This window comes from Bufo gargarizans, chromosome 9 (genome assembly GCF_014858855.1).
Source record: "Bufo gargarizans isolate SCDJY-AF-19 chromosome 9, ASM1485885v1, whole genome shotgun sequence".
In the NCBI taxonomy this organism is placed as follows: Eukaryota; Metazoa; Chordata; class Amphibia; order Anura; family Bufonidae; genus Bufo; species Bufo gargarizans.
In genome coordinates, this window is record NC_058088.1 from 144,504,650 (window position 1) to 144,531,850 (window position 27,201).

The 27,201-nt window shown below is 42.9% G+C and overlaps 1 protein-coding gene across 1 annotated transcript in view; it reads left to right on the forward strand.

The window, feature by feature from the left end:
- Window positions 1-27,201, forward strand: part of FAAH2 (fatty acid amide hydrolase 2) — a 123,803-nt gene that overhangs the window by 29,160 nt on the left and 67,442 nt on the right. The window contains exons 5-6 of the mRNA XM_044305911.1: window positions 22,688-22,823; window positions 26,038-26,155. Of these exons, the coding sequence (XP_044161846.1) occupies window positions 22,688-22,823; window positions 26,038-26,155 (254 nt within the window). The remainder of the gene's footprint in view (window positions 1-22,687; window positions 22,824-26,037; window positions 26,156-27,201) is intronic.

A 27,201-nucleotide genomic window follows, 5' to 3' on the forward strand; every position in this document is an offset into this window, starting at 1 on the left:
TATGTATGTATGTATGTATGTATGTGTATATATAAAAGTTTGGACACACCTTCTCATTCAAAGAGTTTTCTTTATTTTCATGACTATGAAAATTGTAGATTCACACTGAAGGCATCAAAACTATGAATTATGTGGAATATAATGTGGAATTATATACATAACAAAAAAGTGTGAAACAACTGAAAATGTAATATTTAGGTTCTTCAAAGTAGCCACCTTTTGCTCTGATTACTGCTTTGCACACTCTTGGCATTCTCTTGATGAGCTTCAAGAGGTAGTCACCTGAAATGGTTTTCACTTCACAGGTGTGCCCTGTCAGGTTTAATAAGTGGGATTTCTTGCCTTATAAATGGGGTTGGGACCATCAGTTGCGTTGTGGAGAAGTCAGGTGGATACACAGCTGATGGTCCTACTGAATAGACTGTTAGAATTTGTATTATGGCAAGAAAAAAGCAGCTAAGTAAAGAAAAAGGAGTGGCCATCATTACTTTAAGAAATGAAGGTCAGTCAGTCCGAAAAATTGGGAAAACTTTGAAAGTGTCCCCAAGTGCAGTCACAAAAACCATCAAGCGCTACAAAGAAACTGGCTCGCATGCGGACCGCCCCAGGAAAGGAAGACCAAGTGTCGCCTCTTCTGCGGAGGATAAGTTCATCAGAGTCACCAGCCTCAGAAATCGCAGGTTAACAGCAGCTCAGATTAGAGACCAGGTCAATGCCACACAGAGTTCTAGCAGCAGACACATCTCTAGCACAACTGTTAAGAGGAGACTGTGTGAATCAGGCCTTCATGGTAGAATATCTGCTAGGAAACCACTGCTAAGGACAGGCAACAAGCAGAAGAGACTTGTTTGGGCTAAAGAACACAAGGAATGGACATTAGACCAGTGGAAATCTGCTTTGGTCTGAGTCCAAATTTGAGATCTTTGGTTCCAACCACTGTGTGCGACGCAGAAAAGGTGAACGGATGGACTCTACATGCCTGGTTCCCACCGTGAAGCATGGAGGAGGAGGTGTGATGGTGTGGGGGTGCTTTGCTGGTGACACTGTTGGGGATTTATTCAAAATTGAAGGCATACTGAACCAGCATGGCTACCACAGCATCTTGCAGCGGCATGCTATTCCATCCGGTTTGCGTTTAGTTGGACCATCATTTATTTTTCAACAGGACAATGACCCTAAACACACCTCCAGGCTGTGTAAGGGCTATTTGACCATGAAGGAGAGTGATGGGGTGCTGCGCCAGATTATCTGGCCTCCACAGTTACCGTACCTGAACCCAATCGAGATGGTTTGTGGTGAGCTGGACCGCAGAGTGAAGGCAAAAGGGCCAACAAGTGCTAAGCATCTCTGGGAACTCCTTCAAGACTGTTGGAAGACCATTTCAGGTGACTACCTCTTGAAGCTCATCAAGAGAATGCCAAGAGTGTGCAAAGCAGTAATCAAAGCAAAAGGTGGCTACTTTGAAGAATCTAGAATATTACATATTTTCAGTTTTCACACTTTTTTGTTATGTATATAATTTCACGTGTTAATTCATAGTTTTGATGCCTTCAGTGTGAATCTACAATTTTCATAGTCATGAAAATAAAGAAAACTCTTTGAATGAGAAGGTGTGTCCAACCTTTTGGTCTGTACTGTGTGTGTATGTATGTGTGTGTATGTATGTATGTGTGTGTGTGTGTGTGTGTGTGTGTGTGTATATATATATATATATATATATATATATATATATATATATATTATTAGGCCTGCACAATATATCGCCAAAGCAATCGCAATGAATCGCCATATTGCAATCGCCAATTGGCCGACCCAAAAATGCTACAATTATATTACCATATTTTCCACTTTATAAGACAAACTTTTTCCCCCCCCAAAAGTGGGGGGAAAATGGCAGTGCGCCTTATAAAGTGATGGTTGACTTTTTACGTGGCTGACACTGATGTATCGCCGGCCGCTATGTTGCACAGCGCGGCCGGCGATACATCAGTTACAGTATGGGGAGGGGGGAGGGAGGAGGGGCTGGAGGTAAGTCGTTATTTTAATGAACAAATGTTCTTTTATTTATTCTATTTTATTTATCTGTTCTGTGCAGTGCTATTAAGAAAATGGCAAGTTTTGTATTTTGTACTTTTGCAGTAATGCAAATATGTTATTTAATTTAGTAAAAGATGTTTTATTTTGAAAAACACTGTGCATTACAGTTCTTGAGTTAAGCATAACTACATTTCAGCATTATCAGTAATTTGTGTGTGATTTTGCCTTGAAAATCCTAGCAAATAGACCTCTAGCACAATTCCCTTAAAATATTTAGGGCCCTAATCGCACAAAATTCCCATATCGTGCAGCCCTAATATATTGAATAAATATGCATACATACATCAATAAAGGGGCAGATATATATATATGTGTGTGTGTGTGTGTGTATATGTATGTATGTGTGTGTGTGTGTGTGTGTGTGTGTGTATATATATTTAATAAAGAAAGTCCGCAGCACTCCTTAAAGTAAAAAATGTGCAGTTTATTCACACATGTCAAAAAAATAGACAACGTTTCGGTTCTCTCACAGAACCTTTCTCAAGTCAGGTGAAACATAAAGTGCCATAGTGCCAGTATAAATACACAATAAGGTTGTTCCCAATCAATTAATCAACCAATACAGACATGGTACAGCAGGGCAATATTTATGGCAACACATACTATAACCGCAATTACCATCCCAGCAAGGATAGATAACAATGCTACTATACAATTAGATTAGTAACAAAATCAATAACATAATATAGATCAACACAAGACCTTTCCACAGGGTTCACCCCATACAGCATTATGGACACCCTGAATTCGACATTTAACCCTTTCGGCTTCAGAGTATCTAGTCGAAAAATCCATCTGCGCTCTGCTTTTTTTAAAATATTGAGTCGATCCCCCCCCTCTATCCAAAAGTTTAACATGATCCAAGATCATAAATCTTAGATCATTTTCTTTATGATTTTTTTTCAAAAAAATGCTTTGACACAGGCAGGTCCCTTCTCTTGTTCCTAATTGTCTATGGTTATTCAACCTGGTTTTCATATCACATGTGGTTTCACCCACGTAGAGCTTTTTGCAGGGACACCACAATACATATATCACCCATGACGAGTCACCGGTGAGATAATGTCTTATGTTAAAGGTCTCTTCCGTGTCTGGATGTGAGAACACTGATCCCTTGCTCATCAGTTTACAGTTCACACATCCCAGACACGGAAAAGAACCCGTACGCTTTGTCTTGAGAAATGTCTGTCTAAGTTGACCCTTTTCAGGCAATCTGGAGTGCACAACCTTGTCCCTGATGTTCCCTGCTCTCTTATAGGCCATCATGGGCGGATGCTTGAAGGCAGCTATACTCGGATGGCCACTACTGAGCAATCCCCAGTGTCGCCTCACTATCTTTCCAGGTTGAATAACCATAGACAATCTATTAGGAGGAACAAGAGAAGGGACCTGCCTGTGTCAAAGCATTTTTTTGAAAAAAATCATAAAGAAAATGATCTAAGATTTATGATCTTGGATCATGTTAAACCTTTGGATAGAGGGGGGGATCGACTCAATATTTAAAAAAAAGCAGAGCTCAGATGGATTTTTCGACTAGATACTCTGAAGCCGAAAGGGTTAAATGTCGAATTCAGGGTAACAGGGGGAATGGTGAGTTAACATCTGTCCTTAAATAACCATGATTTATTGGGTGTCCATAATGCTGTATGGGGTGAACCCTGTGGAAAGGTCTTGTGTTGATCTATATTATAATGTTATTGATTTTGTTACTAATCTAATTGTATAGTAGCATTGTTATCTATCCTTGCTGGGATGGTAATTGCGGTTATAGTATGTGTTGCCATAAATATTGCCCTGCTGTAAGATGGCGGTGAGGAGAAGCGCAGTGACACTGGCTGATGTGTTCACGAAGGTCCGGCACGTAATGTGTTGGCGCGTGAGTGACGCAGCATGCCAGAGGAGACGGCGCTTGAACTCCGCCTATTGGTCACGCATATAGCGTGTGTGCGGCCGAACAGCTGGTGAATGATTGGCACATGCGCAGTAGCGAGGACGAGACGCGCAGAGGTACCGCGGATCTACACGTGAGAAGACGCCAGTCATATATTCAGCTACACCCCCAGCAAGGTATAGAAATTGGTAATGTTTTTAATGCACTGAGCACTTTATTATTGGTCACACTGTGATATGTATTATGGGGATGTAACACGGCTACAATATTATGGCACATGTAACATCAGTTTGGTAGTCTGTCGACACGGATAATTGGGACAGATGAGTGAATTGTTATTCGTCCACAAGAGGGGAGTGTACCATGTCTGTATTGGTTGATGAATTGATTGGGAACAACCTTATTGTGTATTTATACTGGCACTATGGCACTTTGTTTCACCTGACTTGAGAAAGGTTCTGTGAGAGAACCGAAACGTTGTCTATTTTTTGACATGTGTGAATAAACTGCACATTTTTTACTTTAAGGAGTGCTGCGGACTTTCTTTATTATTTATCCGTCCTGGATCGAGGGACCACCGCGGGCACCATATAATCAGCTGTGCACGTGAGGAGTGCTGCCTAACCTTTTATTTTTATATATATATATATATATATATATATATATATATATATATATATATATATATATTCCCACCTGACTTCCCTCTACAATCCCTATGTTGTCGAATTACGACAATAACTTGAGGGAAGGGTTTGGATGCGTTTGCCCCCTTAACCCCACTCTTGGTGACAGTTCAGGAAGAACTGGAGTACACTTTGGTCCTTGGGTACATAGACATCACCTATCCCGACCTGCTCTTCTCCGTAACCAGCCTCCCCCATCCACAGGATATACCGTCGTCGTCTTCTTTTCGCAGGAACTTTCTGGACGTCTTTTGCTTCCATCTTCCGGTATCAGCCCCTTCTACTGTCGTCTTTTCATGACTTCCGGAGCAGCTTGACCCTCACAGAACAGGCCTTTCTTTCAGGCAACCATCTTCCAGTGTCGGCCACCGCCAATGAGTTTGGAGTGACCACACCCCCACAGTCTCTCTGTATTAATGCCGATCTTCAGGTGTCATCCACCCCCAAGGAACCTGGAGCGGGTTCACCCTCAGTCTCAATTTTCCATCTGCGCCAACTTTCTTTAAGAAAGACTTTCGTCCGACATCCCTTGTTCCGTCTTGATTGAAGTATGAGTGCGGTTCTCCCATGGACAGATGAGTAGGTCTTTACAAGGCAGGTCAGATTTTTCATTAAGTGAGGTGATTTCATTGTGTCTAAATTCTACCTGCGGGAAATAATGCCGCCACACTACCCATCCAGTCCTTACCTTATGAACTTCACTGTTCCTGGGTTCAAGGTGGCCAATGGCGAACAGAGGGGGCCTGTCCCTAGTGTGCCCTACTCTTGTCCCCATTCGCACAAAACACATACACAGTTCCCCTCCCCCAACCCACCTAAACCCAAGGACATTTGTAAACAATACTATGAGGTCTCAGGATGGCATATTTACATCCCAAAACCTCATAGGAAAATTTTCCACTCCATGGGGTCTCAGGATAATTTGAAATTTTTCCTCCTGGACCCCCACACGAACTGTCACGTCTCTTGGCTTTTTGGCTCCAGGAATTTGGTGAGATTAAGTCCTGAGCCTCTGGCGGTGGAGTTTGTGAAGTTCTGTCTTGTTCTTGTTTGATCGGTCCGCACATCTCTTTACCCTCCGGTACATTAGACACAGTACCAAGTGGATGATGTTGACCAGAACCAGAAGAAACCGTACTGTAATTGCTCTTCCACCCGAACACAATCAAATATTTCTCCAGTGCAATGAGAATGTTCCCGCTGGATTGTGGCACAGTTCTGTCTCCTGTACAAGGGTCGCTAAACTGCCAAAATCCAGTGGGATCCTGTGGAGCCTCACAAGAATGTCAGGGCAGATAGCAGTCATCTGGGTATTTTTCCTCTGCTCCGTAGCAAACACCTGGAATAGAAGAAAATACCAGGCGCTCCTGGGGGATTTCGCCTCACGGTGCAGTTAATTGTCCTACCCAGCACAGATTGATCCATGAGTAGAGACGGGTATTGGGCTGACCTCCATCTCACAGGACCCCTTGTTATCCCAACACTGGTGTGAGAACACCCTACCACGTCTCCCCATCCCTCTGCACCAACAGATCAGGATGGGTACCTTACTAAGTTAGGATAGCCGAGGGGAGCTGTGGATGAAGCACCATCTAGTAATTTATGGCACTGTATCCCTGTCCACTCATGTATACTCAAGCTGATTTCCCACTGTCATCCTGTTTTGTGGAGGCGGCAGAATCCATGGCATAAGTCCTGCCTAGACTCTTCAGGACTCCACAACACAAGAACACAGTCCACACTCCGCTGCCAATCACCCTGCACCCAATCTCAATTAGAGCTGTGCCACCTGATCGGACCAGAATTAAGTGTGCAGCGCAACATTACACCAATGTTGCCTGTCCGCCCTAGTCCCCAGTATAACACAGCCCCACCGAAAACCCTCAGCACAACAGTGTTATCTGTATCGATCTGAGACCCTGGTTGCCCAGAATAATATCACACCATCCTTTGTGTGCTGCATGGAGAAGGTCCTTTAATCCGGAACGCCTTCTTCCGACCAGCAGGACTTACCGTGTGAAATTATCTGCTCGGGAACCTATACTTTCCCGATCCACAGTATAATACTGTTCTACTCCAAGGGGACACAAGAATGAATCAAAACGTCAGCGACTGGACTCACAGCGGGAAATGTCAACAATCAGCAGGGTGAGACACATTCATAGACAAGGACCTCTGCCGTACACACACAAAAAACATACAAACAGGTAACAAACACACAACATGGGCATACACAGGGAACAGACGGTGGAACAAATAGTACAGGGGTTTCAAATGTTGTCCAGCCTAGATTGGCCATTCTGACCCCTCAGCGCCTGGGGAGGCATGTGCCGCTGAGAGGTAACCCCTTTATGGCCAATCTGACTAGACCCCACTGCACAATTAGTTACCTGGCAAACACTACTGGACACATTGAAATTACTTTTACAAGGGCAATTCTTTGCAATGTGTCCCTTGTTCCCACACCTGAAGCAGGTAAGAGGTGATGGGGAATTAATAATGTCATGCTCTCCCATAACGGATCGCGTTACTAACAGTCCCGTTGAGAAGTGGGTTACTTGCTGGTGTAGCTACTCCCATTCCTCGCAAGCCCGCCAGCCCCTCTGGACTCGGTGTGCACCGCTCCAGTTTAGTACCCAACACCTGACTAGACGCTGCATTAAAGAGTACCTTTCACCGATTATGACAATGTGAACTAAGTATACAGTCATGGAGAGCGGCGCCCAGGGATCTCACTGCATTTACTATTATCCCTGGGCACCGCTCCGTTCTCCCGCTATTCCCTCCGGTATCTCCGGCCACTAAGTTATAGTAGGCACAGATTTCAGTCACTAAGTTATGGTAGGTGGAGTCTGCCTTTGTTCTGCTCTAGCGCTGGCCAATCAGCGCGCAGAGCTCACAGCCTGGGAGGTTATTTTCTCCCAGCTCCCAGGCTGTGAGCTCTGCAATGCGATTGGCCAGCGCTACAGAAGAGCAAGGGCAGACTCCGCCTACTATAACTTTGTGACCAGAGATACTGGAGGGCATAGCAGGAGAACGGAGCGGCGCCCAGGGATAATAGTAAGTGCAGTGAGATCCCCGGGCGCCGCTCTCCATGTCTGTATTCTTAGTTCACAGTGTCATAATCGGTGAAAGGTCCTCTTTTTAAGTTGGAACCATCTTTTTAGGTGTACCGCTCTGTTATATGTCAGGGAGACCTAGACCTCCGCGCTCCTTTCTTAATACAAGTCAACTATAAGCCAGGCGTGCTTTCTTTCCATTCCATAAAAAGGAAGATATGGTAAGTTCAGAAGTGCGTCGGTATATGGATTGGCAGCATTTGTAAGGCATAGAGTAGTTTGGGCATTATAAAAGCTTTGAGTAAGTTTTTGCGCCCCAGCCAAGAGACTAAGGGAATCTGTAGATATTTCAAGTGTGATTGTATCTCCTTTAGCAGAGGTGGGTAATTGATTTGGTAAATCTTTGATTGGTCTGAGGGTATCTTGATGCCCAAGTAAGTGAGGTGAGAAGATTGCCACTTGAAGGGAGTAGTCAGTCTTGGCTTAAACACTAAAGAAGTTGGTGCTGTTATGTTAAGGGCCTCAGATTGAGTATGGTTAATTTTTAAGTTGGAGAGTGTTCTGAATCTCTCAAAGAGATCTAATAGGTGAGTGAAGGACCCCAGAGGATTGGCGATTGAAGAGGAGTACATAATCCACAAAGGCTGCTATAAAATAAGGGGGTAGTTGACTAGGTAATGGGAGTCCCTGGATATGGGGGTGTTCCCTAAAAGCTTGTAATAAAGTCTCCATCACTAAAACAAAAAGGGTAGGGGATAGGGGGAACACCTGCCTCATCCCATTCTTGATGGGGAAAGCTGAAGAGAGTACACCATTCACTTTGATTTTCGCACTAGAGGATCTATATAATAACATTATGGCGTTGACAAATGCAGCTGGGATCCTGAATATTAAGAGTGCTTTCTGCATAAACACCCAACTGACTATGTCAAAAGCCTTCTCTACATCTACACCGAGGAGAACTAGTGGGTGTCCAGACTCCCTGGCATAATAGATAGCATTAGGTATTCTACAAGAGTTATGATTACCCTCCCTTCCCGGGACAAACCCTGCCTGTTCTGGGTGGACTAATTTAGGGAGGAGCGAGCTCAGTCTGGAGGCAAGGATTTTTCACCCAGATTTTGATGTCAACATTTAAGAGCGATATTGGCCTATAGCTCCCACATTGCTCAGGGTCCTTTCCCTCCTTGGGAAGAATAGTGACTACTGCTTCCAGTGCCTGGGGATGTAAATTGGCACCGGACATTAGGGATCTACTTCATTTGGTAATGTGAGGGAGTAAAATGTGCAAAAACTACCTATAGTAGCCTACTGGGAAGCCATCTGGGCCTGGGCTTTTACCAAGGGGCATAGATTTGATAACCGTAGCCACCTTGTCCTCTGTTACTGTTTGAAGCAATAATGTACAATCGGCCGAAGAGACTGATGGAAGATGTAATGAGTCTAAAAAGCCATCTATAGCTCCACTATTCTCTTGTTCTGCAGAGTTCCCTTCTCCCCTCAGATCATATAGCTGAGCATAAAATTCCCTGAAGGCTGCTGCGATATCGGCAGTCTTTGTTGCCCTAATGCCCTTTGAACGTGTGATAGACTGTATAAAGGTGACATTCTGTCACTGCTTCAGGAGGCGATTGTGGCGAAAAAAGATAGGAAGGCGCTCATAGGGTAATAAGTTCAATAATGAATATATGGAATTAAGACATCAATGGTTGTGCTCACCTTACAGTGTTGTGCATACGTGGGCACAACACTCGTGAGGACATGGGGTCGGTGCAGCCGGTATCTTCTCAGTCCTCGTAGGTGGAGTCGCCAAGTCTCCATAGGAATGATATGTATTGCAATAGGAAAAAAAAAATGTTGTGCACTAATACAGTACACCAAATGATACCTTCTGGCACAAAGACACGACCTCAGTAGATAAATAAAGGGTCTTTATTGGGGGGCGCATTTCGGAGTTGGTACACTCCTTTTTAAAGTCTAAATTTGTGATTTCTTAAAGGGAGTCTGTCACCACATTTGAGCATATTAGACTTATCAAATAGAGTTATATGTGCCACCGAGAACTTAAAAACTGTACCTTTGTTGTATCTAATGGAGTTTTCTTTCAGCCAAAAATGAACTTTGAAGATTCTGTAAATGCGCCCTCTCAAGTGCCCAGGGCAGCATCTCAATCGTCCGAGCCCCAGGCAGCACCACCTCAACGGCTCATAACCCCGCCCTCCGTGTGCATCTGCCCGCCCGTTTACTCTCCTCCTCTCTCCTTTTCCACTGCGGCTGCGCGGTCAAATTCGTAGCGGGCGTAGTGGAAAAGGAGAGAGGAGGAGAGTAAACGGGCGGGCAGAGGCACACGGGGGGCGGGGTTATAAACCGTTGAGGAGGTGCTGCCTGGGGCTCGGACGATTGAGACGCCACCCTGGGCACTTGAGAGGGCGCATTTACAGAATCTTAAAAGTTCATTTTTGGCTGAAAGAAAACTCCATTAGATACAACAAAGGTATTTTTTTTAAGTTCTCGTGGCACATATAACGCTATTTGATCAGTCTAATATGCTCAAATGTGGTGACAGACTCCCTTTATAGGGGAGTTTTTTTTCAGGTACAGAAGTAAAAAAATGGAATGTAGACACATAGTCCTTAAAATTAAAATAAATATAAAATGAATTGGAAATAAATGCATGCGTAAAACACATGTAAACATTTAACTGGCTGCATGTAGAATCACATATAGTATTAGAGCCCCTGTTGGTAATATAAAATAAGCTAAAATGCCATAGGTATGGTAATATCCATTACATACTAGTGTTGGTGGTTATAATGCAAACAATACCACAGGTATGGTAGTACAAACCACCATTGCTAATCATCATAAAATTTATATCAGCACCAATAGTGATAATAATGTCGCCATATATTCATGGATCCATTTGGATGTCAAAACCTGGTCGATGGTAGTGGAAAAAATGGCTGATCTGTTAGCAAATGCATATCTACTGTATGCTGTTGGAAAAGGGCACTAGAAGGTCAACATGAAGGACCATAAACCAAAAAAATCTTATTGGTTTAGTGCGTATATAAATGATTTAGTAAGGAGATAGATAGAGATATATATATATATAAAAAATATGCATGATGCATATCTTCACATAAAGCCGTATGTATGCATATGGCTTTATCTGAACATATTTATCATCATGCATATTTTATATATATGTATTAAATGTTAAATTAGTGCACAATTTTATTTTTTTCCTATTGCTTCAGGAGGCGTGACATGAGTTTAGTCCCTTTATCTCCATTTGCATAAAATCTGAACTTAGAGTATTGATATTATTTGGCTGACTGTATGTTAAGCAATTCTCTGTGGCTGTCTCAAGTGAACTAGTTCCTGGTGTATATGTAAGGCCTGAGTTCTCTTATGGAGAGTTTCAATTGTTGCTACTTGCGACAGGAGAGAGTTTAGCACTTTTTGCCTCTTTTTTTTTTTAATCTACTGCCCAGAGAAATTAATTCCCCTCTCATCATAGCCTTATGAGCTTCCCATGTGGTTATACAAGATGTGTCCCTTGACACATTTTCTTTACAATAAAGGGATAGTTTCTGCTGCATCGCCTGCAAGTCTGCACCCCTATCCAGTAGTGTCTCATTCATGCGCCAAGACCAGGTTATAATAGAGATACGTTCACCGGTGCATGGTCGGATAAGGTTATAGGCTCTATTGGCTGAACGCACAGTCAATGTGCTTCTCTGAGATAAAAATATGATCCAATCTCTGAAGGCTATTTTGCACGTTGGAGAAGAAGGTATAGTCTTTGGTATTCGGGTGTAGAAGTCACCATGCGTCAATCAGGCAGGCGTACCTTAATGATCGATGTATTCGCCCCAATGAGGCTTGTGAGTGTACTGTTGTGCCAGACGATGTGTCCAGGATGGGTGATGCATATGTACAAGAGATAAACCACATGGAGGAGGGAGGGCGGAAGGACTAAGGGAGGATAGTTGTAAAGAAAAATAAAACAATATGAAAATATACATGTAGTAGGCACATATGCTTGAAGTGACATGGTGAGTTCTCCACTCATCATCTTGATCACTAACTGAATGAGTATTGTGAGGTACACCATGCCACTTATCAACGCATATACGCAGCCAACCAGTAGAGGTGTGCTAGCTTTAACAAGCATGTATAACCTGACATTTAGGAACACACGGTCTGTATCGGCAGAAGAAGACTAAATAAGCTGGTTGCTCATCTTGAGGCTAACTGGTAATGTTAAGGTGAACACTGGAAACTGTAAAAATAAGACCATTAGGTCAAGCTACTACAGTGAATGACAGTAGGCTTAATCATGGGTTAGAAACGTCCATAGGTGAGGAACAGCATATGTCCATCTAAAGGGAGAGGATTGTCTGGTGATATGGCATTGAACGTCCTCCTAAACATATGGAGAAGAAACATTTTAACAGCAGTATACGTTACTGCTCTCTGAAAGGCCTAGTTGGATGACATTAGAGGCCATGGTTCAGTAGTGGTGCTTCTTAGGGCTGGTTGACATCTTCCCTGCTAGAGACCAGGTTCCTGGAACTGGTAGGGGAGGGAGAGATACCTGCTGTGCATGCACGACAACCATGATGGAATGTCCAGCGGAGACATCTGCAGGATGGACCACACATTCAGGAGGTCTGCTGGCGTTCTGATGGTACATTTCTTCTCGCCTTTAGTGAACGCGAGGCCGAACAGAAAAAAACTGCTAAATGTGACATATTTGGCTTTCAAGTGATCTGTTAAAGGACGTAGCAGCCGCCTTTTATACAAAGTCGAGGGGGCTATGTCCTGGAAACAAAGAATGCACTCACCCTTGAATTGTAGGTTGTCTTTTTTCTTCTGGCCGCTTTCAGCAGTGCTGCAGTATCTAGGTAGCTGAGGAAGCAACATACTATGTCTTGTGGGGCTCATTTTGCTTCGGTGGTGGCTTCAGCGAGCAGTAAATTGCGTTCCACCACTATCGTTCTCTCCCAACAGGCTAGTAAATATGGCTGTAGCAGCGTCTAGTAGTTGGTCATGCTTTGTAGTGTTAGGTCATGTGACATTTTTATAGAGCAGATGGTTACGGATGTGACAATAATAGCATTTTTGAAACAAAAATAAATACCGTATTTTTCGCTTTATAAGACGCACTTTTTCCCACCCAAAAAATATAAAAAAAATACACATCATGGGTATCGCCATGTGTGAAAACGTCCGTAATATAAAAATATCTTCTCCATACAGCAAACGGTGAAATGGAAAAAGCGTCAAAATGGCTGATTCACCATTTTTGGTAGTTTCATTTTCGACAAAAGAAATTAAATACCTAATTTATCAAAAAGTCATGCAGAATCGGATCAATGAAAAGTTCAGATCGCCCCGCAAAAAATAAGACCCTATACAGCTCCGTATACATAATTAGAAAATAAAGTTATAGGGGTCAAAATATGGCAACGAAAAAGTAAAACAACTTTTTATTTTAATACTATCAAAACGCAAGAAGGTCCTTTCAAGCCAGGTCCTGCAAGAGGAAGAAAGAAGACGAGCATGGCTGCGCGATCAAGTGGATGAGGTGAGTTACATTTTTTTTTATTTATTTTTTTGCCCACAAAAAAATACCATCCCTTGGGTTGGTACCATCCCTCGTCTCCTTAGCAACCATGCGTGAAAATTGCACTTTTCCGCACTTGCATGCTGATGCCTGCGATTTTCACGCATCCTCATTCTTTTTTATGGGGCCTGCGTTGCTTGAAAAACGCAGAATAGAGAACATGCAATTTTTACGCAAAGCACAAGTGATGTGTGAAAATCACCGCTCATCTGAACAGCCCCATTGAAGTGAATGGGTTTGGATTCTGTGCGGCTGCAATTTCACCCTATTTGGAATTTTTTTCCTACTACATCACACGCAATATTACATAGGGGTATTGGAAAGTACAACTTGTCCCGCAAAAAACAAGCCCTTATAAGGCTATGTGAACACAAAAAAAATTAAAAATTATGGCTGTGGGAAGACAGGGAGCGCAAAACGAAAACGGTAAAGGGGTAAAGTCTTCCCCAAGTATTATTGAGGTGGTAGCGACCTTGAACATTCTCTTAAAGAGATTCTCCTGAGGATAAGTAATCAATATGTAAATCCCAGAGAAACCCTTTTAACCACTTCACTAGCTGAAACCCCCTTAATGACCAGGCCACTTTTTACACTTCTGCACTACCCTACTTTCACAGTTTATTGCTCGGTCATGCAACTTGCCACCCAAATGAATTTTACCTCCTTTTCTTCTCACTAATAGAGCTTTCATTTGGTGGTATTTCATTGCTGCTGACGTTTTTACTTTTTTTGTTGTTAATCAAAATTTTATGATTTTTTTGCAAAAAAATGACATTTTTCACTTTCAGCTGTAAAATTTTGCAAAAAAACGACATCCATATATAAATTTTTCGCTAAATTTATTGTTCTACTTGTCTTTGATAAAAAAAAATGTTTGGGCAAAAAAAAATGGTTTGGGTAAAAGTTGTAGCGTTTACAAACTATGGTACAAAAATGTGAATTTCCGCTTTTTGAAGCAGCTCTGACTTTCTGAGCACCTGTCATGTTTCCTGAGGTTCTACAATGCCCAGACAGTAGAAAACCCCCACAAATGACCCCATTTCGGAAAGTAGACACCCTAAGGTATTCGCTGATGGGCATAGTGAGTTCATAGAACTTTTTATTTTTTGTCACAAGTTAGCGGAAAATGATGATGATTTTTTTTATTTTTTTTTTTTTTTTCTGACAAAGTCTCATATTCCACTAACTTGTGACAAAAAATAAAAACTTCCATGAACTCACTATGCCCATCACAAAATACCTTGGGGTGTCTTCTTTCCAAAATGGGGTCACTTGTGGCATAGTTATACTGCCCTGGCATTCTAGGGGCCCAGATGTGTGAGAAGAAGTTTGCAATCAAAATCTGTAAAAAATGACCGGTGAAATCCGAAAGGTGCACTTTGGAATGTGGGTCCCTTTGCCCACCTAGGCTGCAAAAAAGTGTCACACATCTTGTATCGCCGTACTCAGGAGCAGTTGGGGAATGTGTTTTGGGGTGTCATTTTACATATACCCATGCTGGGTGAGAGAAATATCTTAGCAAAAGACAACTTTTTCCCCTTTTTTTTTTTTTTTTTTTTTTATATACAAAGTTGGCATTTGACCAAGATATTTATCTCACTCTCACCCAGCATGGGTATATGTAAAATGACACCCGAAAACACATTCCCCAACTTCTCCTGAGTACGGCGATACCACATGTGACACTTTTTTGCAGCCAAGGTGGGCCAAGGGGCACATATTCCAAAGTGCACCTTTCGGATTTCACAGGCCATTTTTTACACATTTTGATTGCAAAGTACTTCTCACACATTTGGGCCCCTAAATTGCCAGGGCAGTATAACTACGCCACAAGTGACCCCATTTTGGAAAGAAGACACCCCAAGGTATTCCGTGAGGGGCATGGCGAGTTCCTAGAATTTTTTATTTTTTGTCACAAGTTAGCGGAAAATGATGATATTTTATTTGATTTTTTTTTATTTATTTTTTTTCTTACAAAGTCTCATATTCCACTAACTTGCGACAAAAAATAAAAAATTCTAGGAACTCGCCATGCCCCTCACGGAATACCTTGGGGTGTCTTCTTTCCAAAATGGGGTCACTTGTGGCGTAGTTATACTGCCCTGGCATTCTAGGGGCCCTAATGTGTGAGAAGTACTTTGCAATCAAAATGTGTAAAAAATAGCCTGCGAAATCCGAAAGGTGCTCTTTGGAATGTGTGCCCCTTTGCCCACCTAGGCTGCAATAAAGTGTCACACATCTGGTATCGCCGTACTCAGGAGAAGTTGGGGAATGTGTTTTGGGGTGTCATTTTACATATACCCATGCTGGGTGAGATAAATATCTTGGTCAAATGCCAACTTTGTATAAAAAAAATGGGAAAAGTTGTCTTTTGCCAAGATATTTCTCTCACCCAGCATGGGTATATGTAAAATGACCCCCCAAAACACATTGCCCAACTTCTCCTGAGTACGGTGATACCACATGTGTGAAACTTTTTTGCAGCCTAGATGCGCAAAGGTGCCCAAATTCCTTTTAGGAGGGCATTTTTATACATTTGGAGCCCAGACTTCTTCTCACGCTTTAGGGCCCCTAAAAAGCCAGGGCAGTATAAATACCCCACATGTGACCCCACTTTGGAAAGAAGACACCCCAAGGTATTCAATGAGGGGCCTGGCGAGTTCATAGAATTTATTTTTTTTGGCATAAGTTAGCGGAAATATTTTTATTTTTTTTGTGTTTTTTTCTCACAAAGTCTCACTTTTCGCTAACTTGGGACAAAAATGTAAATCTTTTATGGACTCAATATGCCCCTCAGCGAATACCTTGGGGTGTCTTCTTTCCAAAATGGGGTCATTTGTGGGGTGTTTGTACTGCCCTGGCATTTGAGGGTCTCCTCTGGGCTGAAAGAAAAAAATGAACGGCACAGATTTCTTCATTCACATCGATCAATGTGGATGAAAAAATCTCTGCCAAAAAAAAAAAGAGGGGAAAGGCGTCTGCCAGGACATAGGAGCTCCGCCCAACATCCATACCCACTTAGCTCGTATGCCCTGGCAAACCAGATTTCTCCATTCACATCAATCGATGTGGATGAATAAATCATTGCCGGGATTTTTTTTTTTTTATATACAAAGTGTTTGCCAAAGCATAGGAACGCCGCCTCCTCCTCAGCTCGTATGCCTTGGCAAACGTATCTTTAACTGCAGAGTAGAAATCTCGTCTTGCAGCGCCGCATACACCGACTTTTGTGTAATCTGACAGCAGCGCAATGCTTCTGTCAGAATGCACATCAGTGCTGCAACTGGTCGATCGGTTGGTCCACCTGGAAGGTAAAAAAAAAGAAAAAACCAGGCCGCAACGCAATAATTTTATTAACGTTGGAACAGAACATATAAACTTTAACTTTTTGAACTAAACATTAACCTTTTTGCTTACTAGTGTTTTTTTTTTTTTTTTTTTTTTTTTTTTTACCTTTTTATAGAACAAACCTCTCCTTCCCCATGGGTCAATGTGCAAAGCGCAAATCGCCCAAAGATGTGGCGAAGTGCGTTATGCACTTTGTCCCAGGTGAAAGGAGAGGTTTGCAGCAGCTGTGAGTGAATGGGCCCTAATAGCCCTGTATGCCTGTCCTGGTGAGATGATCTCTATGCTAGGTGTACCTGTGTGTGGTACTTCCGGAAACACTCCCCTAAGCATAGGGCAGGGTGGTCAGGACAGTCAGGACAGAAATAGCGGGTGTCACGCCTTATTCCACTACTGCTACAGACACGACATCTTTTTCGGGGTGATGGTTGGGTTGAGGTACTGGCAACGACATTGGGGAAATGTCGCTCGTGTAGACGGCTAACTACACTGGTGGATGGGGCCACGGAACCTCCTGGGTACAGGAGGTTCTCGATGATCTCTTCCTGAAATTTGAGTAAGGATCCAGTTCTCCCAGCCTTACTGTAGAGAACAAAACTATTATACAGAGCCAATTGAATCAAATATACAGACACCTTCTTATACCAGCGTCTGGTTCTGCGGGAAACTAAATACGGAGACAACATCTGGTCGTTGAAGTCCACCCCTCCCATGTGAAGGTTATAGTCGTGGACTGAGAGGGGCTTTTCAATGACACGGGTTGCTCGCTCAATTTGTATTGTCGTGTCTGCGTGAATGGAGGAGAGCATGTAAACGTCACGCTTGTCTCTCCATTTCACCGCGAGCAGTTCTTCGTTACACAATGCAGCCCTCTGCCCCCTTGCAAGACGGGTGGTAACGAGCCGTTGGGGGAAGCCCGCGCTACTAGTTCGCGCGGTGCCACAGGCGCCAATCTGTTCTAGAAACAAATGCCTAAAATTGTCCACATAAAGATGGTACCCCTTGCCGAATAAGGGTGACACCAAGTCCCAGACTGTCTTCCCACTGCTCCCCAGGTAGTCAGGGCAACCGACCGGCTCCAGGGTCTGATCTTTTCCCTCATAGACACGAAATTTGTGGGTATAGCCTGTGGGCCTTTCACAGAGCTTATACAATTTGACCCCAATTTATTAGGGACTCGTCTATGCAGAAGTTTTGCTCTGGGGTATACAAATCTGCAAATTTCTGGTTGAAATGGTCTATGAGGGGCCGAATTTTGTGGAGCCGGTCAAAAGCTGGGTGGCCTCTGGGACGGGAGGTGGTGTTGTCGCTAAAGTGCAGGAAACGCAGGATGGTCTCAAATCGTGTCCTGGACATAGCAGCAGAAAACATGGGCATGTGATGAATTGGGTTCGTGGACCAATATGACCGCAATTCATGCTTTTTAGTTAGACCCATGTTGAGGAGGAGGCCCAGAAAAGTTTTAATTTCTTGGACTGGTTTCCACCGGAAAGGCTGGGCATAAAAGCTTCCCGGGTTGGCGGTTATAAATTGTGTGGCATACCGATTTGTTTCGGCCACGACTAAGTCCAAGAGCTCCACAGTCAAGAACAGCTCAAAAAATCCCAGGGCCGAACCGATCTGAGCTCAACCCGAACTCCAGACTGGGCGGTGAAAGGGGGAACTACAGGTGCGGCTGAAGTTGGGGACTGCCAATCAGGGTTTGCCAGCACCTCAGGGATTCTAGGGGCTCTACGGGCACGTCTTTGCGGTGGCTGCGACGGGGTCACTACTGCTCGTGCCACCGTACCAGCTTCAACTGCCCTTCTGGTGCTCACCACTTCACCAGGTTGTACGGCAGTGCTGGTACTAGGTCCAGGAAGGGCAGCGCCGCTGGTGTATGCCTCACCACGTAATCCGACAGCACCAGCCCCACTCTGCTGCTCTTGAAGCGGATCCTGCGCAACCTGTGGTCTCGCGACACGGGGCCGGGTACGCCTGGTGCTATCAGGGACCTCAGCCTCCTCGTCCGAACTTTGGGTCAGAGAGCCACTGCTTTCTACAGGTTCGTATTCTGACCCGTTAGATTCATCAGATGAGGGTTCCCATTCCTCGTCCGACTAGGTCAGAAGCCGGTAGGCTTCTTCAGAAGAATACCCCCTGTTTGACATTTGGGCAACTAAATTCAGGGGTATTCCCTGAGACTACCCAAGAAAAAAAGCAAGCCTGTCTTACAAATGGGAGGCTAGCGAAGTACCGGAGGCTGCTGCGGTTGATAAAAAATATCAAAAAGGGGTGATCTAAGGGTTAATTGGGGTGCAGGGGGTGATCTGGGGCTAGTGTGTGGTGTTTGGTGTACTCACTGTGAAGCCTGCTCCTCTGCTGGATCCAACCGACGAAAAGGACCAGCAGAGGAGCAGGGCAGCCATATAACAGATCATATTTACTAATATGATCTGCTATATGGCTTCTGATTGGATTTTTTTAAAATCAGCAACCTGCCAGCCGCGATCATTGGCTGGCAGGTTGCTGACTAAATACTGCTTTAACTTTTGCCGGCCCGTGATGCGCATGCGCGGGCCGGCTGTGACCGAAATCTCGCGTCTCGCGAGATGACGCACGGATGCGTCCAGGAGGAGTAAATCAACCACCTTCCGGACGCATCCGTGCATTAGGCGGTCCGGAGGTGGTTAAAGAAGCAGTTGAGATAAGAGAGTTGATGTGACTTACGGACATACAGTGTTAATAGGGCATAACCAAATATTATATCTGCCCAATGGATCAGCTGTTTTAACTAAAAAACTGTTTCAAATACCAATATCCTCCATAGAATACACTCAAATGGAGCTTAAATTGTAGTTCTATTGAACTACAGTCTAAGCTAAAATAAATTAGAATGTTTGATATTGTGGTCTCCTGGAAGGGGGGGGGGGCTAAAAAAGTTAAAGTAAAGTTTTTAAAAATTTAAAAGTTTTAAATCACCCCCTTTCCCTAGTATTAAGGCTACTTTCACACTAGCGGCACGGACCCATCTATTGGTCCCATTATAGTCAACTGGGACGGAGCCGCAGTCCGGGGGAACGCGGTCACTACTGGCAGGAAGGATCCGACAAACTGTTCACCCAACGGAACAGACTGCCGGATGTCCGTGCCGCTAGTGTAAAAGTAGCCTAAAATAAATAAAAAAAAATTATCATGGGCATCACCAAATCCCAAAATGCCTGAACTATTAAAATATAAAAATTCAAAAAAAATGGCAAAAAATTCAAAATGGCTCATTCGCCATTTTTTCATAGGTTCTCTAACCCCAAAAAATGAATATAATGTGATCAAAAAGTCACACGCTCCAAAATGGTATCAATAAAAACTACAGATCGTTCCGCAAAAAATTTTCTACGTTTTTTTTTTCTCTATTAAAACACAAGAAAAACTATATAAATGTGGTATCGAAAATGTAAGTTTTACTGCATAGGGAACGCCATAGAGACAAAACTCGTAAAACTGTGGCACATTATTTTTTTTTATTTTTTTTTTCCAGTTCCACCCCATTTGGAATTTTGTTTCCTGCTTCCCACTACAAATGTATGCCAATTGTTGAGGCATGCATAGTATCAGAGCCCAAGGAGGATTTTTTTTTATTTTTTATATAAACTTCCCTATGTCTCCTTTGACTGAATTTGATTTCAAGGGGCCACTAGACTCTTTCACGGTAGCTTGTCTGTATTGAACCATACCTGAACCGTGAGAACCTTTTTAGTGCAGGAGTTGTATTCTAAGTAAGAGACTGTTCATTAGGCTAGAGATGGTTAGGTTGAAGAGAGAAGTGATGCAATGGAGAGTGAGAACCTCCATGGAGATTTCAAAAAAATTAAGCCGTAGGCTGTATCTCATAGGATTTACAGTATAAGGCTACTTTCACACTAGTGTTTTTGCTGGATCCGGCAGGGTTCAGCAAAAAACGCTTCAGTTACTGATAATACAACCATCTACACCCGTTCTGAACGGATCCGGTTGTATTATCTTTAACATACCCAAGATGGATCTGTCATGAACTCAATTAAAAGTCTATGGGGGACGGATCTGTTTTCTATTCTCAGATTGTGTCAGAGAAAACGGATATGTGCGGTTTGCTCTTCGCTAAGAGAACGGAACGGAATGCATTTTGGAGCATTCCGTTCTGTTCAGTTCTGTTTTGTCCCTATTGGCAATGTATGGGGACAAAAAGGAAGTGTTTTTTCCGGTATTGAGCCCCTATGACGGATCTTAATACCGGAAAATATTAACTCTAGTGTGAAAATAGCCTAAATGAAGTAATGTCCCGAAGAGGAAGGAAGATAGTTGAGCCCTCTAGATCAAAGTCCTCTGGGTCCACCTGCTGGTCATGATTTCAGTATATCCCACAGAATTAATAATTATGGTAAGTCCAGATGTATAGACACTAATCACCTGCTCAATACTAATGGAATCCTGAAAACATAACCGGCAGGTGGTTTTTGAGGCCTGGAGTTGAGCAACACGTTTTTTTCACGTTACACCCACAAACTTAAATGTATTGTATTGGGTATCACAGACCTCTTCATGGAGGCATCACTGAAGCATGGACACGGACGTGTGAATGAGGCTTTAGAGGCTGCAAAAGACATGACACTGGGTCCGAGGTTCATCTTCCAGTAGGACAAGGACCCTAAACGTACAGCTAGAGCTACAATGGAATAGTTTAGATCAAAGCATAATCATGTGTTAGTATGGCCCAGTCAAAGTCCAGACCTAAATCCCTTTTGAGAATCTGTGGCCAGACTTGAAAATTGCTGTTCACAGATGCTCTCCATCCAATCTGACTGAGCTTTGGCTATTTTACAAAGAAGAATGGGAAAAGATTTAAATCTCTAGACGTGCAAAGCTGGAAGAGACATACCCCAAAACACTTGCAGCTGTAATTGCACTGAAAGGTAGTCCTACAAAATATTGACTCGGGGGCTGAACAAAAATGTATAAAAAATAAATAAAATATATTTGTGGCTGTAATGTAAATTTTAATGTGGAAAAGTTCAAGGGATATATATAATTTTTCGAGGCATTTTAGATGCAATAACAGAAACAGTCACTAGGTGGCCACAACTAGGTGGCTGTCATGACCCATTTATTAGTCTCACGTGCTTCTGTCGGCAGGAAACAATTTAATATTTTATATAGATTTCAATATTGGATCATACGTTTAGAAATGTACGTGCAGAAAGTGTAGCATAAAAGATTTGGAACCATTCAAGGCACTGCTGTTTTAATTCTATTATCAGGTAGGATGGGGCTCTTTCAGAGTCCCATAAACATTGATTCATTGGCCCTTTCAATTTTAGAAGAATAAAAACAATGTGTATGGGGACAAGCTATTGCTATAGTAGTTACTCATCCCTATAGGAAGGAGATGATTGCTGCTTGCATCTCCTCTGCTGAACAGGCATTTATCAGGAATGAACAACTTGTTCCTGATAATTGACTGCACTTGTCGGCCCACGTAGAGTGGCATTGAAGGGGTTGTTTATCTTCAAGAAGCCTTTCTGCCAGACCCCCCAAGTTACTGGAGCTGTGGAGGGAAGCATACTTTCCTACTCCCCGCCACTAGGTTTCTAGCTTTGGTCCCCTATTGCCGCTGTCTCGCGCCAGACTGTGTGCCAACATCTCCTTCAGCAGCCTTGAACCTGCGTCAAATAGGAAGTTAAGGTGCAGAGACTGGAGTGAAGTGGTGGTAGCAGGGGACCGGAGGAGCCAGAATTCAGTGGTGGGGAGCAAGAAGGCATGCTTCTCTCTGCAGGTCCGGGCACTTCAGGTGGTCCGTAAGAAAGGCCCTGAAGGTAAACAACCCCTTGAAGATTGTATAAATCTGGTTTGTCCTACATATGTGTATGTATGTATGTGTGTGTGTGTGTGTGTGTGTGTGTGTGTGTGTATGTATATATAATATATATATTATTCCATATTATTATTTTTTTGTCAACAGGTATTGTACCTAATGATGGCCAGTTTCCTGATGCTCATGGCTGTCGTACTGAACTTCTGTGCACTGGCCCTATGTGTAGATATGCAGTAGATCTCCCACTTGTCCTCAAAGTGATGGCTGGAAAGAATATTGAAAAGTGAGTGAAAGACTTTTCCTCCATGAATTTTCAAAATATAAAGGGATGTCTTGATAGCTGTGAGAAAAAGGTGATTTAAAGAGAATATGTCAGAATCCTCAATCCTATTAAACCCGGCATACAGCCTGGTATGGCTGATCATGCTGATAAAAACAATACCCTTATTATGACTATGTGTCCCCTTTACTGAGTAAAAGTAATTTTATTTGTATGCACATGACCTAATTCGAGCACCGAGGGGCTGACTAGAGCATTCAGAGCACCAGTTTGTTAAACCCTTTTACTTTCATGCCCTTTCACCTAAACCTGCATTGACAGAGCTAGTCTTCTAGTCTCCTGCCTGCCTCGTATCTTCCGGTTTCAGCACTTGCTCATTGTTTCTCCTGCTGCACTCCTAGCAGCGCAGATTCAAACTGAGCAAGCTTAGAAAGCTGCCATCTCTGCGCTGTCTTCCCCGAGACTGGAATATACAGCACAGGCACAAGATGACAAGTCTTGACACTTGCTGAGTTAAAATCGGCGGTAGGAGAGCAGCAGGCACCAGTAGACTAGCCCTATCAATCCAGGTGAAGGAGGGAGATACTGAAGCTGAAGGGGGTGTAACAAACTGGTGCTCCGAGGGCTCTGGCCAGCCCCTCTGTGCTACTGTTAGGTCACTTGCATATAACTAACAATACAGTTTTTTCAGTTATGGGACCACGGAGAGCCCCAATAAAGATATTGGGGGAATTTATCATGAGGCTAATATTTGAAGTCCGTTTTGCTTGAGTCTGTGTTGGAGTACTTTGTGCCACATTTATCAAATGTCACAGGTTGTTTGATAAATTTGGCTTGTCTTTAAACCTAACACTTTGTCTAGAGAAGCTACTCCAGTTTTCCTACTCCACCATCCACCTGGAGTGAGATTGCGACTATTTTCATAACATATATATATATATATATATATATATATATATATATATATATATATATATGTTATGTGTGTGTGTGTGTATATATATATATATATATATATATATATATATATATATATATATATATGTATGTGTGTGTGTGTGTGTATATATATATATATATATATATATATATATATATATATATATAATCTCTCGAAAAATTTGAATATCGTGCAAAGTTCATTTATTTCGGGAGTGCAACTTAAAAGGTGAAACTAACATGAGATAGACTCATTACATGCAAAGCGAGATATTTCAAGCCTTTATTTGTTATAATTTGGATGATTACGGCTTACAGCTTATGAAACCCCACAATTTTGAGGTACCCTTTGCTCAGGGGGTATGGAATAATTAGCTGACTAGAGTGTGACACTTTGATCCTAGAATATTGAACCTTTTCACAAAATTCTAATTTTAAGCTGCATTATTGCAACTCCTTTTAATGTGCATTACTGAAATAAATGGATTTCAGTAATTTCTATTTATAGTATTTTTGCTTGATAAGGTTTTAGAGGAGGAACAAAAATATTTCTCATCAGACCTCAAAACAATCTTCAGATCAGACTCCCATATCAAACTGCAGGTCACATCCCCATATCAGTCCTCAGATTACCTCTCCTGCTCCACTGCCACTTTGCAGATACGGCGGCCTCTCCTGCACTCAATGGTCCTTGGTCTTCGCCTGTGCTGCACTGTGGCATGACTGCGTACAACGTCAGGTTATAGTGTGCTGTATGCAGTCAGGACCGTGCAGAGCGGCACCCAGAGGAAGACCAGGGAGCTGTGAGTAAAGCGCTACAGTCACCGCTCCCAGCCTCCCCTGCATACTAGTGAGTGCTTTCATAATGAAAGCTCTCACTAGTATTCACCTTTTAAGACGCACTGCCATTTTCCCCCATTTGTCTTACAAAATACGGCATTTTCCACTTTAGATCAGGTTAAATATCTTTCCCTTTATCTAAAGCAAACATTCATTGGGATTGCATTGTTTGTTTTTGTTTTTTTTGCTTTTGTTGCATTTTTGTGCATGATAATGCATAAACATTTTCTTAACTATTTGCTCTCATACTTGACTGTAGTCAACAACATCCTAAATCGGCATAATTGCCTTTTTTTTATTTCTTATTTTTTTAAGAAATGCAGCTAAAGGGGTTGTCCAAGCTATTTTTTGTTCTTTGTATGTTTCTTACTAAGCAAATCTAAGGGGTTTTCAATTTACTTTCCTCATCTAAAATGGCCCTCTTCTTCTAGTAAGGGTACTTTCACACTAGCGTTATTCTTTTCCGGCATTGAGTTCCGTCTTAGGGGCTTAATACTGGAAAACAACTGATCAGTTTTATCCTAATGCGTTCTGAATGGAGAGCATTCCATTGAGGATGCATCAGGATGTTGTCAGTTCAGTCTTTTTGACTTTTCAGGACGGAGATAATACCGCAGCATGCTGTGGTTTTATCTCCATCCAAAATTCCGAAATACTTGCCGGAATGCCGGATCCTGTATTTTTTCCTATTGACATGCATTAATGCCGGATCCAGCCCCGAGTGTCTCGGCAAAATGGATCCGGCATTGCAGTCTGCGCATGCTCAGACCGCAAAAATTAAACAAATGCCAGATCCGTTTTTCCGGATGACATCGGAGAGACGGATCCGGCATTTCAATGCATTTGTCGTACGGATCAGGATCCTGATCCGTCTGACAAATGCCATCAGTTTGCCTACGTTTTGACGGAATCCTCTGCCGTAAGTGTGAAAGTACTCTTGGCTGAGCGTCACATGTCCTATGATGTCAGCCTCTTTCCCTGCTCTGATGTTATAATTATCTAAACTGGACCTGTATTCTTAGGATACTTTCACACTTGCGGCAGGACGGATCTGACAGGCTGTTCACCATGTCGGATCCGTCCTGCACCTATTTCGCCATGCCGCCGGACCGCTGCTCCGTCCCCATTGACTATAATGGGGACGGGGGCGGAGCTCTGGCACAGCACGGTGAAAGCCGTCGGACATGCTGTGCCGGAGCTCCGTCCCCGTCCCCATTATAGTCAATGGGGACGGAGTGGCAGTCCAGCGGCACGGCGAAATAGTTGCAGGACGGATCCGACATGGTGAACAGCCTGTCGGATCCGTCCTGCCGCAAGTGTGAAAGTACCCTTATGAAATTATATTTGATCTCTTGGAAATGGTATGTACTGTATAATCGTTTACTTTTTTTTATTAAGAAACTTTCATTTTGATATTTATTTATTTACACTTTCTTAGGCTTTCACTTGATAAAGAAGTCTCTCTGTGCAGCCTGAAGTTTTTTTCCATGGAGAATGATGGTGGTTGTCTGTTTGTGTCTCCAGTGGATGAAGAACTGGTCCAAGCACAAAGAAGGGTGAGAGGCAAAGGGTACTTTCAGACTAGCGGTTTTTGTTTTCCGGTATTGAGTTCCGTCACAGGAGCTCGATACCGGAAAAAAACTGATTTATCCTAATGCATTCTGAATGGAGAGCATTCCGTTCAGGATGCATAATTTCAGTCCCTTTTACATTTTTTTGGACTGAGAAAATACCGCAGCATACTGAACACTTGCCAGAATACCGGATCCAGCATTATTTGCATTGAAGTGCATTAGTGCCGGATCCAGCATTAAGTGTTCTGGCAAAACAGATCCGGCACGCGCAGACCTTTAAAAATGAAAAAAAAATATGTATACCGGATCCGTTTTTCAGGATTTATATCCGGATGCGTCTGACAAATGCCATCCGTTTGTGTCTGTATTGCCGGATCTGTTATTTTCCACTCTGACTCTAAAGGGATGACAATAATGCAGTTTATGTACAGTATATGGTGGCAATCACTAAACGTTTGATCATGCTGATAAAAACAATACCCTTATTATGACTATGTGTCCCCTTGCGGCAGAGGATTCCGGCAGGCAGTTCCTTTGCCAGAACTGCCTGTCGGAATCCTCTGCCGCACGTTTGAAAGCATCCTTATTCTGATTGCCACCATATACTGTACATAAACTGCATTATTGTGTTCTCTTTAGAGTCAGAGAGTGGAAAATAACTGTTTATTATCTGAGCGGCGAGCAGAAGTGGTATGCAATATATGGGTTATGGAAACATAGGTTGTTTATTGGAAATAATGTATCCAGTGTTCATTGAAAAGTAGTTCTAGTACTACAGTAAAGTAGTTCTGTTTATAGTATAATATAACTTTACTTTTCCGGTATTGAGATCCGTCATAGGGGCTCAATACCGGAAAAAAAACGCTTCAGTTTTGTCCCCATTCATTGTCAATTAGGACAAAACTGAACAGAACGGAATGCTCCAAAATGCATTCCGTTTAGTTGCGTTCCCAGACCAGAGAGCAAGCCGGAATGTATTGTAGTTTGCTTTCTGTCCTGGGGTTGCGGAGCAAGATGGATCCAGCATG